General features: G+C 44.4%; 1 protein-coding gene across 3 annotated transcripts in view; it reads left to right on the top strand.

Annotated features, from left to right (window-relative positions):
* The window catches only part of ATF2 (activating transcription factor 2), a 176,891-nt gene that overhangs the window by 30,969 nt on the left and 122,519 nt on the right, over nucleotides 1–23,403 (top strand). For 2 of the 3 annotated variants that reach the window (XM_077448059.1, XM_077448058.1), the window contains exons 7-8: nucleotides 2,627–2,683; nucleotides 15,120–15,295. In XM_077448059.1, the coding sequence (XP_077304185.1) occupies nucleotides 2,627–2,683; nucleotides 15,120–15,295 (233 nt within the window). The remainder of the gene's footprint in view (nucleotides 1–2,626; nucleotides 2,684–15,119; nucleotides 15,296–23,403) is intronic. The other variant, XM_077448060.1, reaches the window with a different exon arrangement.

Here is a 23,403-nt window from a genome sequence, read left to right as displayed (position 1 = left end):
AAGGCAACATGGTTTAATATCATATTTCTGGAGTTTTACTTCCTGGTTGATACAGCCAGGTGGCGTAAGTTTGAAGTTGCAAGTTGACCCAGCAGGGTGTTGATTCATTCCCCCTGGTAGGGGAGTAGAGCTTGGCTCCAGACTACCTGGTGTAATAAAGATTGAAGTGTTTGTTTGATTAACACGTCTGCAAACAAAGCTTCAAAGAAGGCCACTGCTGCCAAGATGACTGATGGGCTGAGTTCAAAGAACAGCTGTCATTGAGGATTTGGCCAGGGTCTGATAGCAGTGATTCATGGACAAACGCTTCCCCTAGGGACACTACAGAATGCTTCCTGGAGGATGGACAGATATTAGAAGGGCTGCTTCTTATCTATTTCCCTTTGGTTGGAAGGCTAGATGGGTGTTGTATAGGTGGGGTCCAAATGCAGTTTAAAAGTGCTCATTGAATGGTAAGTCTCTCTCTTGCCTTTTTTGAGCCTAGCTGGCAAGACAACATCTCAAGGACGACCTTACGTAATGTATCATTGAGGTTTTTGTATTTCATATGCTCTGTAATATTTTCCTTTAGTGTTTTTGTGAGCGTTCCTGTTGTCTTGGTAAATAAATAAGACCCTGGTATATATAAGTAGTGTGTTTTATTTTCAACAGCTGACCTTATTGTACCATCACCAGTAACTATACCAGAGCTTTGATGGCCTAGCTATAGGAATAGACAAGTTAATATAGCCTACATTCTGCTAAAAAAAGTGACAAGCCTGTGATTCATTCTGACTTCATTTGGAAAGTTGCCAAACGTATTTTTGTGAACCACCAAACACCATCAATGGCTGTGAATAGAGCTGGACGTTGTGCTGTTGGTGTTTTCAACCCGGAAACGCCTGACTGGTCGTTACTTCATGGACTACATCCCACCAACCGAGAAAGTCAGCACCTACAAGGATGTGCGTGGTTTGTTGCTCGAAGTGAGATGACAGTGGAAAGAAAATCACAAAAGAAACCCAGTTCTATTGTCCAGATTGTGACGTCGGACTTTGTGCAGTCCCCTGTTTTAAAATTGTTCATACCAGGGCTGTTTACTAAACCACTATGCAGTATCTAGTATTACAGAGACTAGTAATATTGCACCCTTGTTTGGACAAATTTCAGTGTTTTTGGTTTACTTACATTATTGAATAATATGTATTATTATTATTTTTTATAATTATTTATTATATTGTAATTTATGATTTCGTGTTTCAAAATTTATCATGCCTTGGATGTCTACTAGACTCTCTTGTTTTGACAGATTTAAGTAAATTATTCCTAAGAATTACAGGCCTACAATATAAAACAACAAATTTCCTTTAAAGAAACTGACATTCAGACCGCCAGGGAGGTGGAGGTTAAGGTACAAAAAAATACCCAGGCTTTAGGACCACTTATTTATTTTTTTTTTTATCAAGTTACATAGTTACATAGTAAGTGTAAGGTTGAATAAAGACACCAGTCCATCCACCCAGTTCAACCTGAGTGTCTACAATTGTCCCTATCCCTGTACATTGCACACTCAAATCAGTCCCTACCCTCAAGGAGCCCACAATCCAAGGTCCCCATTCATATACTAGGGCCAACTTTTGGACAGAAGCCAATTAACCTACCTGCCTGTGTTTGGAGTGTGGGAGGAAACCGAAGTACCCGGAGGAAACCCACGCAGGCACAGGGAGAACATGCAAACTCCAGGCAGGTAGTGTCGTGGTTGGGATTCAAACCAGCAACCCTTTTTACTGCTAGGTGAGAGTGCTAACCACTACACCACTACACTACTGTGCTGTCCTTTATTGACTTTTTTTTTCTCCATGGTTTACACACAAACAAAGCACCATATTTCACAAAATCAAAACTAAATACGAGTCAAGAGAAACAAACAAGATAAAAAAAAACAAAGGTTATACATCCAGTGTGTAAGAGAGGACATTGTGCAATCCAGAGTAGTACAAAGTGTTAAAGCAGATAAACGCATCAAAGCATTATCGATTCCGCGACCCACCACTAAAGAACTGATGCACACTTGGGGCACCGAATATAAATATATAGGCACCAGTACTAATATAAGTTCCACATATCTAATAGTACAGGCAGAACGACTTTCTATTACTTTAAATCGACATCTACAAGTGGGGAGGTGTGGGTTGATTCCTGGTGAACATGTCTTATGATACTTCTTGGGACAACCCCTATTTTTGTAGGTCAGTTCTTCCCTATATAGGTTAAAATGAACTGCATCCCACCACTGGGAGATGGTGGGGGGCGTGGGCGATAGCCATTTTTGAAGTATTCATCTATGGGCTAAAAACAAAGCCCTAGTCTAGTGCAAACTGACCTCCGCAGGAAGTGTGTCCTGAGAAATACCCAATATAGCTAACTTTAGTTCCAACTGTATCCACGTAGCGCAAATACTGTTAAGTATATTGAAATTGGATGACCAATAATGGTAAAGTTTGGGGCATCGCCACAGCCTATGAATAGGAGCACCTGTGGCATTAGTATATCTAGTACAGTTAGGAGAGGACCACTATAAAACAGAAGGTAATTACATGTAATACATCACAAATGCAAAAAATAAGAGGTTTATTCCTTATTTAAGGATACTAAGAGGAACCATGGAAATGGAATATCAAAAACAGAAGACCCTCATCCTAAGGTAATCCTGAGGATAATGCAGCTTTTTAAACTGAGAAATTCAATGTATTTTTCACTTTTTAGAGCTGGTAAATGCAGCTCAGCATAGGTTCCATATGTGTATTTGTGTTTTGGATCATCGCACCCAATGCTGATGTGATGGATAGAATGATCTCAATTGAAATATATGCTAAGCAGATTTAGCCTTTAACATGAGTAGATAGAATAGTTATAATAATAATAATCAGCCTGTGTTTCCTACTTTCCCTCTGCTGCTTTAGACTCTTCATTAAGGTGATACTAAACAGTATCTTTATTTTCTAAAAATAAATCATACATATCCACCGATTTAAGGGCCATGTAATCTATGTAAACGTCCATGTGAGCTCCCAAACCTATCTACATCCCTAAATGCAGTGGGACCATGGAGAATGACAGGAAGTTGTTTTACAGAAGCAAAAAAAAAAAAGGAATTTCAAAGAGGCAGAGAGCAATAGAAGGTACTTTTTGGAGTTGAGAATAAATATCTGAATAGATTATTTTTTTTAACCACTTCCCACCCGGCCAATGCGTATATACGGCCGGGTGGGAGCCGCCTGCTCCTGATAGGACGTTTGGGAACGTCATTCAGGAGCAGCGGGATCGCGCGTGCGCGCGCCCGCGCAGCGGCGCGATCCCGATGTGCTCGTGTCACCCGGACACGGCACATCTCAGATCGGCAGGAGGGCTCTGTGATTGGCCCTCCTGATCACATGACGGCCGTGTCCAATCACGGCCGTCATGTGATGTAAACAAACAGCCGGTTGCTAGGCAATCGGCTCTCCTCTCCTCACACGGAAGTCACCGCTGAGGAGAAGAGAGCAGATCGCTGCAGCTGGCTGATGATCAGTGAGTATGGGCTGCTTTTTACAGCTTTTTACTCACTGATCATCAGTGTAGTGTACACACACAACACACCACACAGTACAAACACAGTCCCCACATATGTCCCCAAAACACACATGTCCCCAAAACATACATGTCCCCAAATAATAAAAACACATGTCCCTAATAATAAAAACATGTCCCCCACATATGTCCCACTAAAATCACATGTCCCAATGATTATCTGCACACATATGTACGTGATCACCTGCACACATATGTACATGATCATTTGCGTACATATGTCCGTGATCACACAAACCAATTATTATACACTTAACGGAATTTTTTTTACCAAAAACATGTAGCAGAATACATTTTGGCTTAAATTTATGACAAAATTTGATTTTATTGGATTTCTTTTCAAATAGAAAAAAGAAAATATAGTTTTTTTTCCAAATTTCCGCTATTTTTGCGCTTATATCGCAAAAAAAAAAAAACGGAGTCGTGAATAAATAACACCAAAATAAAGCTCTATTTGTGCGAAAAAAATGATAACAATTTCATTTGGGTACAGTGTAGCATGACCACGCAATTGTCACTGAAAGAGCGAGAGCGCTGAAAGCTGAAAATTGGGCTGGGAAGGAAGGGGGTGAAAGTGCCCTGTATTGTAGTGGTTAAACAGGATTTGTTGTCACTTTAAGTACTTCCTCAGTGCTAATTGCTGAGATTTCTTCATTATGTGACTGCTCAGTCCTGCAATGACATAGGGGTCTGTGGAAAAACCTGCTCCTTGTGGTGGAGGACACAGGCATCTGTGGCAATGTGCAATGCTGAAGAGTATGGAAGAGGCTGCAGAGCTTGCACAGAGGGAAAGTAGGAAACATGGGCTGCCAGAGAGTGCAGTGCCTTGAAAAAGTATTTATACCCCTTGGCATTTTCCACATCTTGTCATATTACAACCAAAAACGTAAATATATTTTATTGGGATTTTATGTGATAGACCAACACAAATTGGCACTTTAATTGTGTAGTGGAAGGAAAATGATAAATGGTTTTCAATTTTTTTCACATATAAATATCTGAAAATTGTGGCATGTATTTGTATTCAGCCCTCTTTATTTTGATACCCCTAACTAAAATCTAGCGGAACAAATTGCCTTCAGAAGTCACCTAATTAGTAAATGGAGTCCACCTGTGTGTAATTTAATCTCAGTATAAATACAACTGTTCTGCGAAGCCCTCAGAGGTTTGTCAGAGAACATTGGTGAACAAACAGCATCTTAAAGGCCAAGGAACACACCAGAGAGGTCAGAAGTTTAAAGCAGGGTTCGGTTATAAAAAAATATCCCAAGCTTTGAACATCTCACAGAGCACTGTTCAATCCATCATCTGGAAATGGAAAGAGTATGGCACAGCTGCAAATCTACCAAGATATGTGCCTCCACCTAAACTGACAGGCCAGGCAAGGAGAGCACTCCACACAAATCTGGCCTCTATGGACGATTCGCAAGAAGAAAGCCGTAGTTGAAAGCCATAAAAAGTCTTGTTTGCAGTTTGCGAGACGCCATGTGTGGGACACAGCAAAAAAGTGGAAGAAGGGCCTCTGGTCAGATGAGACCAAAATTTTACTTTTTCACCTCATGGCAAAATATGAGAGATGATAGGCTCCTCCCTACAGGAAACACAATCAGTTCACAGCTGTTAAACAGCCCCTTGTCCCTTAGTATTGATTGTATTTCTCCTAAAGCGAAACGTTTATTATTTTCTTTGACCAGAAGACTAAAAAGAGTTGGATGGTACCCCTGTGAGCCAGGTTCAGGAATGCCAGTGAGGGCTGCACTAACCTGCCGCTTCAAGCTTCTCACAGGTTTCCCCAGGGTGTGGTGCAGGCGGTCTGGGTGTTTCTAAGGTTCCCCCGCCGTTGCACAACACTCAGCAGCTCGGTTCTCCTCCTATCCTCACCTGTGTGCAGCGGGTGCCATTTTGCCAGAGCCCAGAGGAAGTAAGACACCAGGGGGAGGACACTTGTGTGCTGCAAGCCTCACTCTGAAACCGGATTCCCGGCCAGAGCAGGAAGGGGGCGGAGCATGCCCAGCATGACCCAGGAAGGAGAAATAAATCATGGATAAGACGCCGGATCCACATGGCTGCAGAGGCTGATGGTTCCCTGTCTTCTGCCAGGACCCAGCGAGCTGCAAGGAGCGAAAAGTCTGTTTGTGAAAAATTCCTAAAGGTCCCTAAATTGGACGCCGCCCTCTCCCAGGTGACAAAAAAAGGTCTGATCTCTCATTTAAGGACACAGGGAGGGAACATCCAAGATGCTATGGATTGCAAATTGAAATCCTTGTTGAAAAAGGCGAGGGAAGCCACTTCCTCCACTATGGCCCCAGCATTAGCAGCTACCTACCTTGCCAGGAATGCTAACTTCTGGATAGGGAGGCTTAATAAGCACCTCTCACAGGTAATAAGTCTCAACAAGTTCTGGGTTCCCTCTTAGTAATAGGAAAGGCTGTCGCCTTCCTGGCAGATGCTCCCGCGGATGCAGTAAAAGCATCAGCCATGACAGGTGCCCTTATTAACTCAGCCAGGAGGGCCATTTGGGTTAAAGCCTGAGAAGGGGACCACACTTCAAAGGCTAAACTTTGTGGTCTCCCCTTACTGTTTGGGCCGGGCCTTGATAATGTTTTGTCCAAATCCTCAGAGAAAGGCAAGAAATGTCCTGTCAAACCCAAAAGGTTAAGGTAAAGAAACTTTTTTTTTTATAGGCTCCTCGGGACAAAATCCACAAAAAGCTAAGAAAGAACCCACCAGGAAGTGGAGGTACTGCAGAGGTAGGCAAAAAGGCAATTTGCTCTTTCCTTCTCCAGCCCAAAACACCAAAGATTCCAAGTGAATCCAGAATCAAGGTGGGGGGCCCGCTGTCTCAATTCATTCCCCAGTGGGAGAAAATTTCAGACCGTCCGTACATTATTCATCTGATCAAGGAAGGCTACCACCTAGAATTCTCAGCAAAGCCCACGCTTATGATTACGGTAACACATCCTCCCAAGGATGCATTAAAAAAAGAAAGCTCTTCTAGAAGGAACTGGTGAAATAGCAGATAGTAGTACCAGTGCCAAAAAGCCAGCTATACCAAGGCTTTTACTCTCATATTTTTGTGGTACCCAAACCATCAGGGAAGTACTGCCTTATCATAAACATAAAATACGAGAGGTTTTCCATGGAGAGTATTTACTCTGTGCAAAAAACCTGCTAAAAGATGTCTTTATGACTACTCTGGATCTCAGGGATGCCTATTTGCATGTCCTGATCCACCCGGAACACCAGGCATTCCTCATATTTTTGGTGGTAACCCTGGAAGGGACACGCCATTGGCAATTCAGGGTCCTCCCATTCAGGCTAGCAGCCAGTCCAGGGATCTTCACTAAGATCCTAGCCAAAGCAGTGACCTATCTGCATCTCCAGGGAATAGCGTTAATACTTTACCTGGACGACCTGCTCATCTTTGGTCCGTTAGCTGCTCAGGTAGAGGCAGATACCCAAAGGGCACTTTCAATCCTGCAGAAATTGGGCTGGCTGGTGAGTGTGGAAAAATCATCCCTGGAACCGGCTTGGGTCCAAACCTACCTAGGTTATCGGGTAGATTCACGGGCCCAAAAGCTCTTCCTCCCAAGGAAGAAGGTGGAGAAACTAGTCACAGCTGTCACAGGGCTGATAGGCACCCCTGTGTGTTCCAGAAGAGATATTCTCAGGGTCCTGGGACTCATGTTAGCCAGCATCCCAGCAGTCGCTTGGACGCAACTGCATTCCAGAGACCTTACATTTTTTCCACCTTTCCTCTTGAGACAAAAATTTAGTCATAACCCCTCAGGTAAGATCTTCCCTGGAGTGTGGTGGTCAGTCCCAGACAATCTAGAAAAAGGCAGACCGTGGGGTCACTGGGATCCACTGAAGCTCACCACGGATGCAAGTGCCTGGGGTTGGGTAGCTCACCTAGAAAAAGCCAAGGCATAGGGCACCTGGGACAAGGGAGTAGCCAAATCCTCTTCCAGTCTCAGGGAGCTCAGAGCAGTGGGTGAAGCCTTAAAGGCCTTCGAAGACAGAGGCTTATGCAAAGAAATCCAGCACTTTTTAGGTACAAGTGGCTGTGCTTTCTTTTTTCCTTGATGCTAGGTTAGCAAAGGAACCCTTAGTTAAAATGTTTTTGGTGGCTAGAGAGGTTCCCACTTTGGGACCTAACCAGGGTTCTAGAGACATTATCTAGACACCCCTTTGAAACCATAGAAAAGGTTCCTCCTAAGTTCTTAAGTTTTAAAATGAGCCTTCCTGCTGGCAATTACCACAGCTAGAAGAGTAGGAGACCTACAGGGTCTTTCCATTAAAGAACCTTTAGCTTTTTTGCTGATCTTGCCAGACAGGATCACCCTCAGACCAGATCCTTTATATCTGGCCATGGTGTCATCAGCCTTCCATGGGACGCAGGTAATTAACCTACCATCCTTTTGTGACAACCCTAAAAATGAGGGGGGAAAGATTCCATTGCTTATGCCGCATACACACGGGCGGACTGTATGGCGTACTTAGTCCGTCAAAACACATTTCAGCGGACAGTCCGCTCGTGTGTGGGCTTCAGCTAACTTTTTCAGCGTGCAGTCTGGCGTACTAAGTATTTCGGATTTTTCGAAATTCTGTCCGTCGTACTTTGGTTTCAGCGGAAAATCCGCTCGTCAGTAGGCTAGTTCGACGGACTAAGAATGGCGCATGCCCAGAAAGGATTTACACGGCGGAAGGGTGCTTTGCTGTGTATTGGACTTCCTATTTCTAGTCCCGTCGTACGTGCTGTACATGTCATCGCGCAAGCTTTCGACGGACTGTTTGGGTATCCGTGTGTGGTCAAGTCCGTTCAGTCGAAAGTATGACGGACTGTCCGTCGGATTGTATGACGGACTAAGTACGCCATACGGTCCGCTCGTGTGTATGTGGCATTAGATGTAAGGAGATGCATCCTCCCTTATCTAGAAAGGGTTAAGGATTTTAGGAGATCCAATTACTTTCCCAATCCTCTTCTCTGGACCAAGGAAGGGACTTCAGGCCTTAAAACCCTCAGTCCCTAGGTGGATAAGACAAGCCATTTCTGTAACGTATGAAAGCTCAGGTATCCTTGCACCAGCAAAGTTGAAAGCACTCTCAGCTAGAGCCCTGATAACCCACTGGGCCAAAAAAGCAGGAGCCTCCTGGGAACAAATTCATAATGCAGGCACCTGATCCAGCCAAGACACCTTCCTGAAGCACTACCGAGTGGAGGTCATATCGCAGCAAGACCTAGCCTTCGGTTGAAAGGTGCTACAGGCAGTAAACCCACCCAAAGGTGGACCTGTGGATTACTTGATTATCCTCTCATGTGTTGCCGTCCTGGAAGGTGAGGTGAGAAAACCGACAGTTACTTACCGATAACAGTGTTTCTATGAACCTTCCAGGATGGCAGGCCTGCTTCCCGTTCTGTTGTGGGTGGAGGAAAGAGTGTATACAATAGGTAATAAGTGTCTAAAGACCCCTCGTGAATCGGTTGGAAAATTACTTTACAACAACTGAGGGACAAGGGGGAAGGTGGGACCTTTTAACAGCTGTGAACTGATTGTGTTTCCTGTAGGAAGGAGCCTATCATCTGTCATGTTTTGCCATCCTGGAAGGTTCATAGAAACACCCTTATCGGTAAGTAACCATTGTTTTTTTGCCCTATCAGTAAAATGCTATGTGGTGGAAAACTAACACTGCACATCACCCTGAACACACCATCCCAACCGTGAAACATGGTGGTGGCAGCATCATGTTGTGGGAATGCTTTTCTTCAGCAGGGACAGGGAAGCTGGTCAGAGTTGATGGGAAGATGAATGGAGCCAAATATAGGGCAATCTTAGAAGAAAACCTGTTAAGCCGCGTACACACGGGCGGACTGTATGGCCTACTTAGTGCGTCATACAATCCGACGGACAGTCCGTCATACTTTCGAATGAACGAACTTGACTACACACACACCACTTTTTGAGCGGACTAATACGGCGTACTAAGTCCGCCATACTATCCGCCCTACTTTTGAAATGAACGGACTTGCCCACACACGCGGAGGAAAGTCCGCTCATTTCGAGCGTGTCTCCAGGTAGGCGGGGCCCGCGAAGGAGACGTCGCTGACCCCGCCGCCTGGTATGGACTTAACCACTTTCAGACCGGACCATTTTGCTGGTAAATGACCAGAGGTCTTTTTACAATTTGGCACTGCGCTGCTTTAACTGGTAATTGCGCGGTCATGCAATGTTGTACCCAAACAAAATTTGCGTCCTTTTCTTCCCACAAATAGAGCTTTCTTTTGATGGTATTTTATTGCCTCTGCGATTTTTATTTTTTGCGATATAAACGTAAAAAGACCGCAAATTTTGAAAAAAAATGATATTTTCTACTTTTTGTTATTAGAAAAATCCAATAAACTCAATTTTAGTCATACATTTAGGCCAAAATGTATTCAGCCACATGTCTTTGGTAAAAAAAAAGTCAATAATTGTATATTTATTGGTTTGCGCAAAAGTTGTCACATCTACAAACTAAGGTACGTTTTCTGGAATTTACGCAGCTTTTAGTTTACGACTGCCTATCTCATTTCTTGAGGTGCTAAAATGGCAGGGCAGTACAAACCCCCCCCCAAATGACCCCATTTTGGAAAGTAGACCCCTAAGGAAATTGATAAGTGGCATGTTGAGCCCATTGAATATTTTATTTTTTTGCCTCAAGCAATTGAATAATGACAAAAAAAAATTTTTTTTTTTTTTTTTACACAAAGTTGTCACTAAATGATATATTGCTCACACATGCTATGGGCATATGTGAAATGACACCCCAAAATAAATTCTGCTGCTTCTCCTGAGTACGGGGATACCACATGTGTGGGATTTTTTGGGAGTCTAGCCGCGTACGGGGCCCCGAAAACCAAGAACCGCCTTCAGGTTTTCTAAGGGCGTAAATATTTGACTTCACTCCTCACTACCTATTACAGTTTTGAAGGCCATAAAATGCCAAGATGGCACAAAACCCCCACAAATGACCCCATTTTAGAAAGTAGACACCCCAAGCTATTTGCTGAGAGGCATGTTGAGTCCATGGAATATTTTATATTTTGCCACAAGTTGCGGGAAAATTACAAACTTTTTTTTTTTTTTTTCACAAAGTTGTCACTAAATGATATATTGCTCACGCATGCCATGGGCATATGTGAAATGACACCCCAAAATAAATTCTGCTGCTTCTCCTGAGTACGGGGATACCACATATGTGGGACTTTTTGGGAGCCTAGCCGCGTACGGGGCCCCGAAAACCAAGCACCGCCTTCAGGCTTTCTAAGGGCGTTACAGTTTTGAAGGCCATAAAATGCCAAGATGGCACAAACCCCCCCCAAATGACCCCATTTTGGAAAGTAGACACCCCTAAATTTAGGGGTACACTAGTGAGACTAGGTAATAAATGGCGGGTGCCCTGAAACTATAAAAAAATAACTAACCAACCAGCGTCACCTGTAACAGTTATATGGTGATCACTGGTGAAAGGGTTAACTAGGGGGCAATCAGGGGGCTTTATGCGGTAGTATATGGGGGTCCCTGGCGCTATAAAAAGCTGCGGCGAACCTAAATACCTACCTGCCTAACTAGCGTCACCTGTGACACTAATACAGCAATCAGAAAAATGATCGCTTATTAGGCTGGGTTCACACTGGAGCGATGCGGGAACGCCACGAATCCGCGGCGGGTTCCCGCATCGCGTGCCTCCCGGCGGCAGTTCACACTGCCCTATGCGAACTGCTGGGAGTGTCAGTGAAATGTTAATGACACCCCCAGATCAGTTTGCATATCGCAGTGCGATCTGCAAACTCGGATCGCATGGTGTGAACACCCATGCGATCCAATTCTGCTGCGGACCAAAAAAAGGGTCCCGTGCGAGTTTGCGGCGGGTGCGACACGAATTCAGCCATACTATCTGTATGGCTGAACTCGAATCGCACAGAGATCGTATGTGATTTGCACTGCAGTGCGGTGCGAATCACATTCGTTCCCATAAACCGCTGCAATGTGAACCCAGCCTTAGTGACACTGGCGACGGGGGGTGATCACGGGGTTAAACCTTTATTGGGGGGGTTAGGGGGGTACATTAGAACTAAAGGGGGCTAACCCTAACTGCCCTAACAGTTATTAGTCACAAATGACACCAATGCAAAAAAAAAAAAAAAAAGACATTGGTGTCACTGTGACTGGGGGGCAGGGGTAATTGGGGGGGTGATCGGGGGGGTGTGAGTGTGCCTGGCATGTTCTACTGTGAAGTGTCGTGTTGGTGCAACTCACCGATCCTCTCTCCTCGGTGTCGGAACGAAAAATACCGACACGGAGGAGAGATTACATCACTTCCTCTCCTGTGTTTACATTACAGGAGAGGAAGTGATGTCACAAAGGATTTCTATTCGTCGGGAGCGATCGCGAGGGGGTGGCCATGAATGAATGGCCGCCCCCTCATCCCGGATCGCTCCCGTACGAATACCGACCGCCGCAGGCACCGGGCGGGGGCCCGAGGCAAGGCAGGGACGTACATGTACGCCCATATGCCTGCCCGTGCCATTCTGTCGACGTACATCGTCGTGCGGCGGTCGGGAAGTGGTTAAAGGGGAACCCCAACGCCGAAAAAAATCGGCGTGGGGGTCCCCCCCAACTCCACAACAGACCCTTGTCCAAGCACGCTACCCGGCCGGCCAGGAAAGGGGGGCGAGCGAGCGCCTCCCCTCCTAAACCGTACCAGGCCACGTGCCCTCAACATGGGGGGGTGCCTTGGGGAAGGGGGGCCGTGCGGCCCCCCCACCCCAAACCACCTTGTCCCCATGTTGATGAGGACAAGGGCCTCTTCCCGACAACCCTGGCCGTTGGTTGTCGGGGTCTGCGGGCGGGGGGCTTATCGGAATCCGGGAGCCCCCTTTAATAAGGGGGCCCCCGGATACCGGCCCCCCACCCTATGTGAATGAGTATGGGGTACAATGTACCCCTACCCATTCACCTGCAAAATAAAAGTACAAAAAAAAACACAACACACGAGATAAAATACTTTATTGGGGGTCTTCCGTCTTCGGGGGTCTTCTCGCCGGACTCCTCCGCTATCTTCTTGTAGCTCTTTTGCTAGCGGAGGAGTCCGGCTTTCTTCCTCGCCGCCGGCCTCTCTCCTGACTTCGGGGGTCTTGTCCCCCTCTTCGGTTCTTCTGCCGGGCCACCGCGCCTTCTTATAGCTCTTTTACAGGCGGTGGCCCGGTCTTCTGTCGCCGCCGCCGCCGCCTTCCGTTCTTCTTCTTCTTCTTCTTCTTCTCCAGGAGATGTTGCCTCGACGATCTCTCCGGCCGGAATGCCAGGGACGCACTGCGCGGCCACTTATATAGGGACAAGGGGCGGTGTCACATGGCTTTATGTCACATGGGTTTTTTACATGGGTTGATGTCACATGGGGACTATGACATCGTAAGGGGGCGGGGTCACCATGTGACACCAACCCATGTGACATAAAGCCATGTGACATCGCCCCTTGTCCCTATATAAGTGGCCGCGCAGTGCGTCCCTGGCATTCCGGCCGGAGAGATCGTCGAGGCAACATCTCCTGAAGAAGAAGAAGACGAAGAAGAACGGAAGGCGGCGGCGACAGAAGACCGGGCCACCGCCTGTAAAAGAGCTATAAGAAGGCGCGGTGGCCCGGCAGAAGAACCGAAGAGGGGGACAAGACCCCCGAAGTCGGGAGAAGAGGCTGGCGGCGAGGAAGAAAGCCGGGCTCCTCCGCTAGCAAAAGAGCTACAAGAAGATAGCGGAGGAGTCCGGCGAGAAGACCCTGTGCAATAAAGTATTTTATCTCGTGTGTTGTGTTTTTTTTTGTACTTTTATTTTACAGGTGAATGGGTAGGGGTACATTGTACCCCATACTCATTCACATAGGGTGGGGGGCCCCCGGATTCCGATAAGCCCCCCGCCCGCAGACCCCGACAACCAACGGCCAGGGTTGTCGGGAAGAGGCCCTTGTCCTCATCAACATGGGGACAAGGTGCTTTGGTGTGGGGGGGCCGCGCGGCCCCCCCTTCCCCAAGGCACCCCCCCATGTTGAGGGCACGCGGCCTGGTACGGCTCAGGAGGGGGGGGCGCTCGCTCACCCCCCTTTCCTGGCCGGCCGGGTAGCGTGCTCGGACAAGGGTCTGTTGTGGACTTGGGGGGGACCCCCACGCCGATTTTCTTTCGGCGTTGGGGTTCCCCTTTTAAGTCCATACCAGGCGGCGGGGCCAGCGACGTCTCCTTCGCGGGCCCCGCCTACCTGGATACCCGCTCGAAATGAGCGGACTTTTCTCCGGGCGGGAAAAGTCCGCTCATTTCAAAAGTACGGCGGACTGGCATACACACGGATGGATTGTCCGCCGAAATGCGAGTACGACGGACAGCATTTCGAAAAATCCGAAATATTTAGTACGCCGGACTGCACGCTGAAAAAGTCCGCTGAAGCCCACACACGAGCGGACTGTCCGCTGAAATGTGTTTTGGCGGACTAAGTAGGCCATACAGTCCGCCCGTGTGTACGCGGCATTAGAATCTGCAAAAGACTTGAGACTGGGTGGAGGTTCACCTTCCAGCAGGACAACGACCCTAAACATACAGCCAGAGCTACAATGGCATGGTTTAGCTCAAAGCACATTCATGTGTTAGAATGCCCCAGTCAAAGTCAAGACCTAAATCCAATTGAGAATCTGTGGCAAGACTTGAAATTGCTGTTAACAGACCCTCACCATCCAATCTGACATAGCTTGAGTTATTTTGCAAAGAAGAATGGGCAAAAATTTCACTCTCTAGATGTGCAAAGTTGGTAGAGTCATCCCCAAAAAGACTTCCAGCTGTATTTGCAGTGAAAGGTGGTTCTACAAGGTATTGTCTCGGGGGCTGAATACAGATGCACGCCACACTTTTTAGATATTTATTTGTAAAAAAAAACTTTGAAAACCATTTATCTTTTCCTTCAACTTCACAATAAAGTTCCAGTTTGTGTTGGTCTATCACATAAAAAATCCCAATAAAACACATTTACGTGTTTGGTTGTGACATGACAAAATGTGAAAAATTTCAAGGGGTAGGAATATTTTTTCAAGGCACTTGTATAATGCCCTTTTTATTGCAGAGACCTGCTATTGGAATTGTATTATAATGAAATAATATAATTTATTATAAGCTATACATATATCAATTTGAAGAATCCTTTGGGACGATACTTGCATCCTGAGACATGCCTTTATTAACCAGTAGGAAGATGAGATCAAGCTTAGCTTTTAGAAGAAGCTAAAATTTGCCCATAATTTAAGTAACCTGTATCTCTGTATCTGCCTATTAACCGTTTTCCCTAAAAATACCCTTTGCTTGTGTGTTTTTTCATTGTGTGCTCAGGCTGAGGTTTACTTTATTAAAGTGATTCTGAGAATGAATGAGATTTCTCTTATTGTACCATTGGCATTGTTTGTGTTCATAATGTTTTTTCTTGTATTTTATTGCTAGGAAGTGCCATTGCCAACCGCACAGCCCACATCTACCATCGTTCGACCTCCATCTCTCCAGGTTCCAAATGTGCTGCTTACAAATTCAGAGTCAAGTGTTATCATTCAACCAGCAGTACCTTCCCCAACATCCAGCTCTGTAATTACCCAAGCGCCACCTTCTAACCGGCCCATAGTGTAAGTAATCTGCAACAACACGTTGTCTTAATTGTTCGTAAAGGGAATTTGAATGTAAATGTGCCTTTCAAAAAGGCAGAGAAACAGCCTGAGAAGGGGCTAACACAGAAGAAAATCCTGGTATAAGAGGATTCCCCAGAAGCATAATGAAACTATCTGCCAGAGAAAGAGTTAAAACTTCTGTTTTACTGCAATTGGCAGTTACCAACTCATGTTTCAAGAGCACACCAGTCCACTTTGTAACGGCATACCGTGGTAAAGTGGACCTGTATGCCCAAGAAACATGCATCAGTGGTTGCTGTTTGCAGTAAAAAGAGCTATATCTTACAGAGAGTTCTGTCCTTTTTTCACTGGTAACTGTTGAGAAAATTCTGTATCCTTGCTGTTGTGACACCCATCTCCTGAGCAGGAAGTGAATCTCCCCAGCTGTCTGTGTCCCCATTGGGGGCAATTTCCAATACTTCCTGTTCTGATACCTGATTTTTATATTCCTTCCTGTTCTTGTCGCATTGACGAGAAGTAGGGAGAAAACTCCCACATGGGGACGCAGACAACATTAAAAAGTTGGGATTGGTTCTTTCATTCAAATGTAAACCAAAAAAAAAAGTTTCTGCTGCACTTGAGAAGGTAAACTGAGTAAACATTCCAATTTTATTAGTAATCTTTTTTGTCATTAGACTGTTTTAAGAATAATCATGGTCTTGAACAAAATCTATCCTAATCATTTATGTAAGGCAATTAAAAACCCCAGATGCTGCTGGACTTCGGCTTGTTCAAGCTCCAGTTTGAGTTAACACTAAACTCTTACCTTATACACTGACTTCACCTCTTCTATGGGCAACTTGCTTTTTCTAATGCCTTTAGGGCCAAAATATACAGTCCACTCCAAAAAGCAAACAGTGCCAGAAATACTCTTGCACCGATGACTACTAATCTGGGCAAATGTACCTTGTCATTGCCACAGCCTACTGTGTTTTGAAATGTCTTTAATGCCCCTGGTCCGGCCATAGAGCAGAGCTTGGAGAATGTGTCCAGTATGACTGCCATTCCATGGCCAGGCCTAGCACAAGTGACTTTTCAGGGGACCACCAGCAATGCCAGCATTATCCGGATCCAGAGATAGCTCCATTACCATATTCAGCTGAAAGAGACTATCACTGAATTACTTTTCATTGCTACAGTGAATTTTTCTTGTATATGAGAAAAAAACTGGTTATGCAACCCCAAACTTTACTGTATGTGCAGCTGTATCAGTTGGCATAAATTAGGTGTTACACGGAATTTTATGCCCGATTTTTGAGATGTCGCAGAATCCAAACATTATAGATTTTGATGATTGGTGGTTTGCTACAAAGCCTTGCCTCTCGATATGTCCTAGCCAGAAAGAGGTCCAACTTCTTCACTAAAAGACACCCCCCTATTTAAGGGGGAGCTGCTTTAAATATATCACATTTTGACTTGTTTACCTGAAAATAATTCTTAAGGTGACTCACATTTGTACGTACTTGCTGCTTTGTTTTATTCATGGCGGTATTTTATACACAGGTTTTTAAGTTCTCCTTCTAGTGGCTGTCTGTATCCTTGCTAAAGATCTGGAGAGTTAAGAGATTATTAGTCAATCCATCCAGGCTCATAGTGGGAGATTTACTAAAACTGGTGCACACACAATTTGCTGCAGACAACAGCTCATAAACTCCACTGCTGATAAACTTTAGTAAGCGTCCAAGGGTGCATGGACACATAGGATAGCATAAAGGGGAGTTTAGGGGCTGTTTAAAAAAAAAAGCCCAAACTCCCAAAAACCTCAGTTTATCAGCTTCAGTGTGCACGAGGTCTAAGTGAACAAATAAGTTTAAAGCTGATTGATTACTATGCACAGCTGCACCAGATACTGTATGCACCAGTTTTAAATCTCCCCATAGGCTTGCATTGAGAAGAGTAAGCCAGAATCACGGTAAATCCCTGCTATGTAGTAATAACAGCCAGGATATGAGACCGGTAGATATGGCTGCCCTCATGTTCATAAAAACGTCCATATATACACAGAAAACATTTTCTTTGTAGATTTAAGACACAGTTGTAGGATTATTTACATTTACATTACACGGGAACGTAAGACCAAAATTTGAGGAAAAAGGGTATTGTTGTCTTCCCTTACTAGTTATGTGATCACAGAGACAGTAGGTAAGGAGAAATATCTCCATCAGGGACACAGATAGCTAATCTAGCTTTTAGTTGAGTGGGCAAGAGTGGAATCCACTGCCAGGTTTTTTTATAACTTCAGTTTGCTCTTCTTGGTAGATTTTCCCTTAATTCTATAAGGGGAATATTTCAAACAGGTACACAATAATAAAAGCCTGACAGAAATTTTACCCCTTGCATCCATTATTCAAAAATATAGTTTTGGTCAATATTCAGTTTAAGTTGATTATGTTAATATTTAATTTACTAAAAAGTCTAGAGGTTTCCTTTAAAAAGGATGATCACTTTGTGTTTAGTATTACTGCTTGTTATGTCTGCTGAACCACAAAGCTGAATTACTTAATCTAGAGCTATGTGTCACCCGTCTGGGTGTCTGTGCATTTTAAAAAATGCATGAGAATTACAAGACTGACTGTAGAGAATTTCAGATCCTATGACATTACCAGTACCAGGACACTTATGCACTTCAAATAAAATTCCAAGCAAAATGACTTTAAATGCTAGCCCTCATTCACACGGACACTAAGACCTGCACAGTATGGATGAGGTGTTTAGGCTGCCTGAACACATCTCCAGGCACATATTATTATTATTATTATACAATGAATATAGTAGGAATCAAAGGGCCCTGCTCGTTAGAGCTTACAATCAAAGAGGGAAGGTCAAGTGATACAAAAGGTAATAACCGTGGGGGATGAGCTGATGCAGAAAATAAAATTACATTTCTTAGGTGGAGGCAGAATAGGCTTCTCTGAAGAGATGGGGTTTCAGGGATCATCTAAAAGCATACAGAGTAGGAGATGTTGGACAGATTGGTGTAGGGAGTTCCATAGGATGGGAAAGGCTCGGGAAAAGTCCTGGAGATGAGCATGGGAGGAGGTGACGAGGGAGCTAGAGAGCAGAAGGTCTTATGTATGTGAATGCAGATGCAGCCACACATCCTTATTCGACAGGAAAGCAGGAACCGGTCCATGGCCCTGAATGCACACCGTGTGCATTCGGGACTGCTTACCCACCCTTGCACATCTGTCAAATTAGGGTGGCAGATGTGTCACGAAAGTCACTGACTGCATCTGAATTCACTTACATAGGCTACCTGCACACAGCTCCAACCACACAAGCAACTGCCTCATTTATGTTGTAAGGCAGAGTTTCTCAGCCAGGGTTCCATGGATCCCTAGTGTTCCTCCAGAGGTTGCTAGGGGTTCCTTGAGAAATTAGCTATTTTTGCCTCTCAGATAAGTTCCCACTGACACATTTGATCTTTTTAGCGATCTGTAATGGGGTAATTCCTCCCAATGACAACAAGTGTAAGGAGCATTCTTCCCACTGACCATCACACTAATGCAGTGGTCTCCAAACTGCGGCCAGGGGGCCAGATGTCACCCTATGTTTGCTTTTATTCGACCCTTGGGGCACTATCTCATCCATGGATACCAACAGTGGGGCATAATTCCCCCCACACTGGGACCAGTAAAAGGGCACAATTCCCCAACGGTGGGCACAATTCCTCCCAATGATACCAACAATTGGGCCCAATTACACTAACGATGGGGGACAATTCCTCCCACTGACATAAAAGATAGGGTGTTGTTTTTTCCCACTTACATCAGGAACTTTTCTGTTCCCAGAAAAGCTAGGAGACCCCTGCACTAAACTATCATGATCTGTAGATATAGTCATTTTCAACAGGGGTTCCCTGAGATTGGAAAGGTATCTCAAGGGTTCCTTTGTGTTGGAAAGGTTGAGAAAGGCTGTTGTATGAGTTTCAGCTCTTGTGTGAATGAGACTTAAATAATCACAAAATCAGTGAGCTTTTAATTATACATGAAGGTAGCCATATTTGCTTGTTACATATATACTGTATGATGTACTTCCCACTTAGTAACCCAACATAGTAATTGCAATTTTTATCCTAAAGCGAGTCAGTGAGTCTGCTCAGACCTCTGACTTGCTAAACACAATACAATCTAGATAGCTTATCTTGTAACTGATTTTGTCTCAGCAGTCACCCAGCAAAGATGATTATTTCACTGCCTGATATACAAATAGCCACTAGAGGGAGAATCTACAACTCTGCATATGAAATACCATCATGAAAATATGAAAAGCAGGAAAGTAAAAATGTGAAAGTCACATGAAAAATTACTTTCAGGTAAACTTTACAATCCTTTGTCTATTATCTTTACTTAAATAATAATTCAGTGTTATGACATCAGTTAGAGTTAGATTTTTTTCCCCTTACATCCATTATCAAAAAAATTTGTGAGTTTAGTGTCAAGGGTTAAGATTATGTGCCCACAGTAGTGAAGATAATAAAGCAGTGGAAGCTTCAGATCAGTGTGGTCAGAGCTTATACAAGGCTCAGAACTCTCTCCTATGGAACCACACTGGTGCTCAACCAGCTGCCGCATGTGCACATGAGTGAAGGAAAAGTAAGAGCATATGGGTGAAATGACCGTTTTAGGATTTGATTCTTTTTTCTTTTCATATGTCTTTATTTACAGTATATTATATTCACATTTACATGAAGGATAAGCTGTCCAACAAAAGGGATTGTGGTTGCATTGGGGACAACCTATAAGACTGCTGGAGTTCCTTTGTAGAGATCTTTAATTGTTTTCATTTTTTTTAAAACTGTAGTTGCAACTGCTCAAGATGCCCTGGCACTGTAATGCTTTCTGGGGTGCTTGGTCTGCATGTAAATGTGAAGAAAAAACATAAAGGAATGTGAAATAAAAAAGGAATTCATATACTAAATTACCATTACAGTGTTATCAGAATGGAATCTTTTTTGCAATAAAGTTACTTAAGGTAGAAGTTCAGTTAAAAACGAAATCTACTTGTAGCCACATTCTAAAATGAATCTCTGGAGTAGTACACCCCCTGGTGGGTGGGCAGACCCCCCTGCTCTGTCCCTTGTTTTGCACATTTTCTGGTTACAGGACCTTTACATTTTATTTAAGTTTCTTTTACACTGCATCTCTCCCTGATGTGTAAATGGTATTTTTTTTTAATGCAAGATGTATTTTTTATTTTCTTTGTGAATCAAGATAAAAAGTTATTTTAAAAAAAATCACTATAGATACCTTTTCTGAAGCAGATCCAGTCTGGTCTGCAGAGGCAGATGGTGTGTGCAGGAGCTGACAACGGCTAGGAAATTACTGGGAAGTGACGTCACCCATAGAGTTACTATGGGGCTTCCGTTGTCGGCTGCCTCCTACACACAGAAGCCGCTGCTGACAGCTCAGTATGGGAGTGGAGCGGCTGCATAAAAGGTATGTATAGTAATTTTTGCTTTACAGGGCTAGACAGATTTGTTTTAGATTGTGGCTGTGAGTAGATTTAGACCCCTTTCACGCTGAGGTATTTTTCAGGCGCTAAAGGGCTCAAAAATAGCACCTGTAAAGCACCTGAAAAAATGCCTCCCCTGCAGCCCCAGTGTGAGCCCGAGTGCTTTCACACTAGAGTAGTGCGCTTGCAGGACATTAGAAAAAGTCCTGCAAGCAGAATCTTTGGAGTGGTTTAGGAGCGGTGTATACGCCGCTCCTCCACCGCCCATGCACATTGAAATGAATGGGCAGAGCTGCTGAATTGCCTGCAAAGCGCTTCGGTAGTGGAGCTTTTCAGGTGCGTGTAACCCTTTCTTCGTGCCTCTAGCGGGGGTTAAAAGCACCCCACTAGCGGGCCAAAAAGCGCTGCTAAAGCACGATAAAACTAGCGCCGGCTTACCGCTAACACGGCCTGCTGGCAGTGTGAGAGGGTTCTTAGAGCCAGTTAGTTTTTGGCTGAACTTCTACTTTAACTTGACCCTGACATTTTAAAAGCAAACATTTATTATATTGCAGCTTGCCTATTAGATGTGATGACTGCATTGGTTTTCTTTTTAGGCTTTTTTTTCTTTATTCTCGCTTGGTGATCTGGCCAGTAAGTCCTGTTGTTTTTCAACAGAACAAGCTGTCCTGCAGCTGTAGCAGTTACAGGTTTGAGACAGCCATTTACTATTGAGAGCGATGTTTACGAGAACCAACTTTTATTTATTTACTTAAAACCTTCAAATAAATGCTAATACAGTGGGTTAATGGGTGGATTACCAGGTGAAACAGAACGGAAAAAGCCTAAAAAAGAAAACAAATGCAGCCGACTGCGATTGGTAAGCTGCAATATGTTACATTTTTTGTTTTGTGTTTTAATACAGCTTTTAAAGGTTAGGTAAATAGTTTAATGTTGGGTTGTGGTTAAGCCTTAAAGGTGACATTTAGTATAATTGATTTTTGGAAACGGCATCAACAGAATTTGCATCCCATTACCTGCTGGCTACTGCGTCTGCTAAAAGCCTCTGCTACAGAGAAAAGTTGCCCCCTTGTTCTCTCTCCATCATTCATATTGCTGATAGGCGTCTCCCAAAATGCATCGAATTCTGGGTGATGGATGGGTGGTGCAGTAGTTGAATAATAGGATTACACTGCCCATTCATGAAATTCAGTGTGTAGTAATAAAAATTTATGTTAATAACAGAGAGAGAGAGGAAGGGGGCGGGGGAGTTTTGCAACTTTTCTCTGTAGCAGCAGCTGCTGTTAACTTTTACAGCACCGAAGAGTGGCTCAGGACAGTATAGGGCGGCTATGAGGAGGCACAGAAGGGAGGAGTTTTGTAGCTGCCTGCAGGCAAAGAGATATATACCATTATATATGATTAGTATGTATTGTGCTGTATCCCCCCCAAAAAAAGCTAAACTTCAGCTTTAAGTTATAATGTTAGGGTTTTTAAGGCATTGGCTGAATTCAAATCTGTGTGTTTCAGTAATGCATAAAATACAGTGCGGTTCTTGAATGGCAACCAAACATACCTAGCAAGCGCAGTACAATGTCTATGCGCTTAAGCGTGCCATAACGCCTAGATTTGAACCGCCTTGTGCGTTGTAGTGTGCTACAGCTAAAACATTGCGATAGAAACCTTCATTGTAGTGTGCATGCAATCCAATTCAAAATGAATGGACTGCCTCATGGCGATGCTGGGAATAATGTTAATTAAAGTGCATGTAATAACAGTAAATCTGTCTTTTAGTGTTTAAAGCGGGGTTCCACCCTAAAGTGGAACTTCCGCTGATCGGAACCCTCCCCCCCTCCGGTGTCACAATTGGCACCTTACAGGGGGAGGGGGGTGGAGATACCTGTCAAAGACAGGTATTTACACCCACTTCCGGGCATAGACTCCCGTGGGAGTCTATGTCATTTCCTGACCTGCCGCGCTGTCTGCTGGGACACACACGGGTCCCAGTGACAGCACGGACAATTCCTATTGCGCTGCGCGACTCGCGCATGCGCAGTAGGGAACGGGGAAGTGAAGCCGATTTGCTTCACTTCCTGATTCCCTCACCTAGAATGGTGACGGCAGCAGCCGAGAGCCGAGCGATCGATCGGCCTCGGCTGCCGGCATCGCTGGAACCCGGGACAGGTGAGTGTCCATTTATTAAAAGTCAGCAGCTGTAGTATTTATAGCTGCTGGCTTTTAATATTTTTTTTTTAGGTGGATTTCCTCTTTAAGTTTTTATTCCTGTGCTGGGCTGTAGCATTAAAATACAACGCAGCACCCTGTAGACAGTGGAGACGGTACATCATAAAGGCAAAGGTAGTGATTTCAGAGAGAAGACTTTGAGGTTGATGTACTAAAGGTACATAGAGCATATCTACTTTGCAACATTCATTTTTACTTGGGTCAGTGAATGAGGCGAAACCAAGTAAAAATTCACCTTGCAAAAGATTACCCAATTACATTACAAGAAAAGTAATAAAAACAGTCTTTTTGGTCTTACATGATTGGATGATTGAAGACCATACCACGTCATCTCATTCACCATACTAGGTAAACCGTCTATACACCTTTTAGTAAATCAATCACACTGT

The sequence above is a fragment of the Lithobates pipiens genome, unplaced genomic scaffold (assembly GCF_037356315.1).
Source record: "Lithobates pipiens isolate NorthernLeopardFrog02 unplaced genomic scaffold, aLitPip1_a1.2 Scaffold_22, whole genome shotgun sequence".
Classification (NCBI taxonomy): Eukaryota; Metazoa; Chordata; class Amphibia; order Anura; family Ranidae; genus Lithobates; species Lithobates pipiens.
The sequence above is the reverse complement of the archived record's forward strand: the minus strand, read 5'-3'. Positions and strand labels throughout refer to the sequence as shown.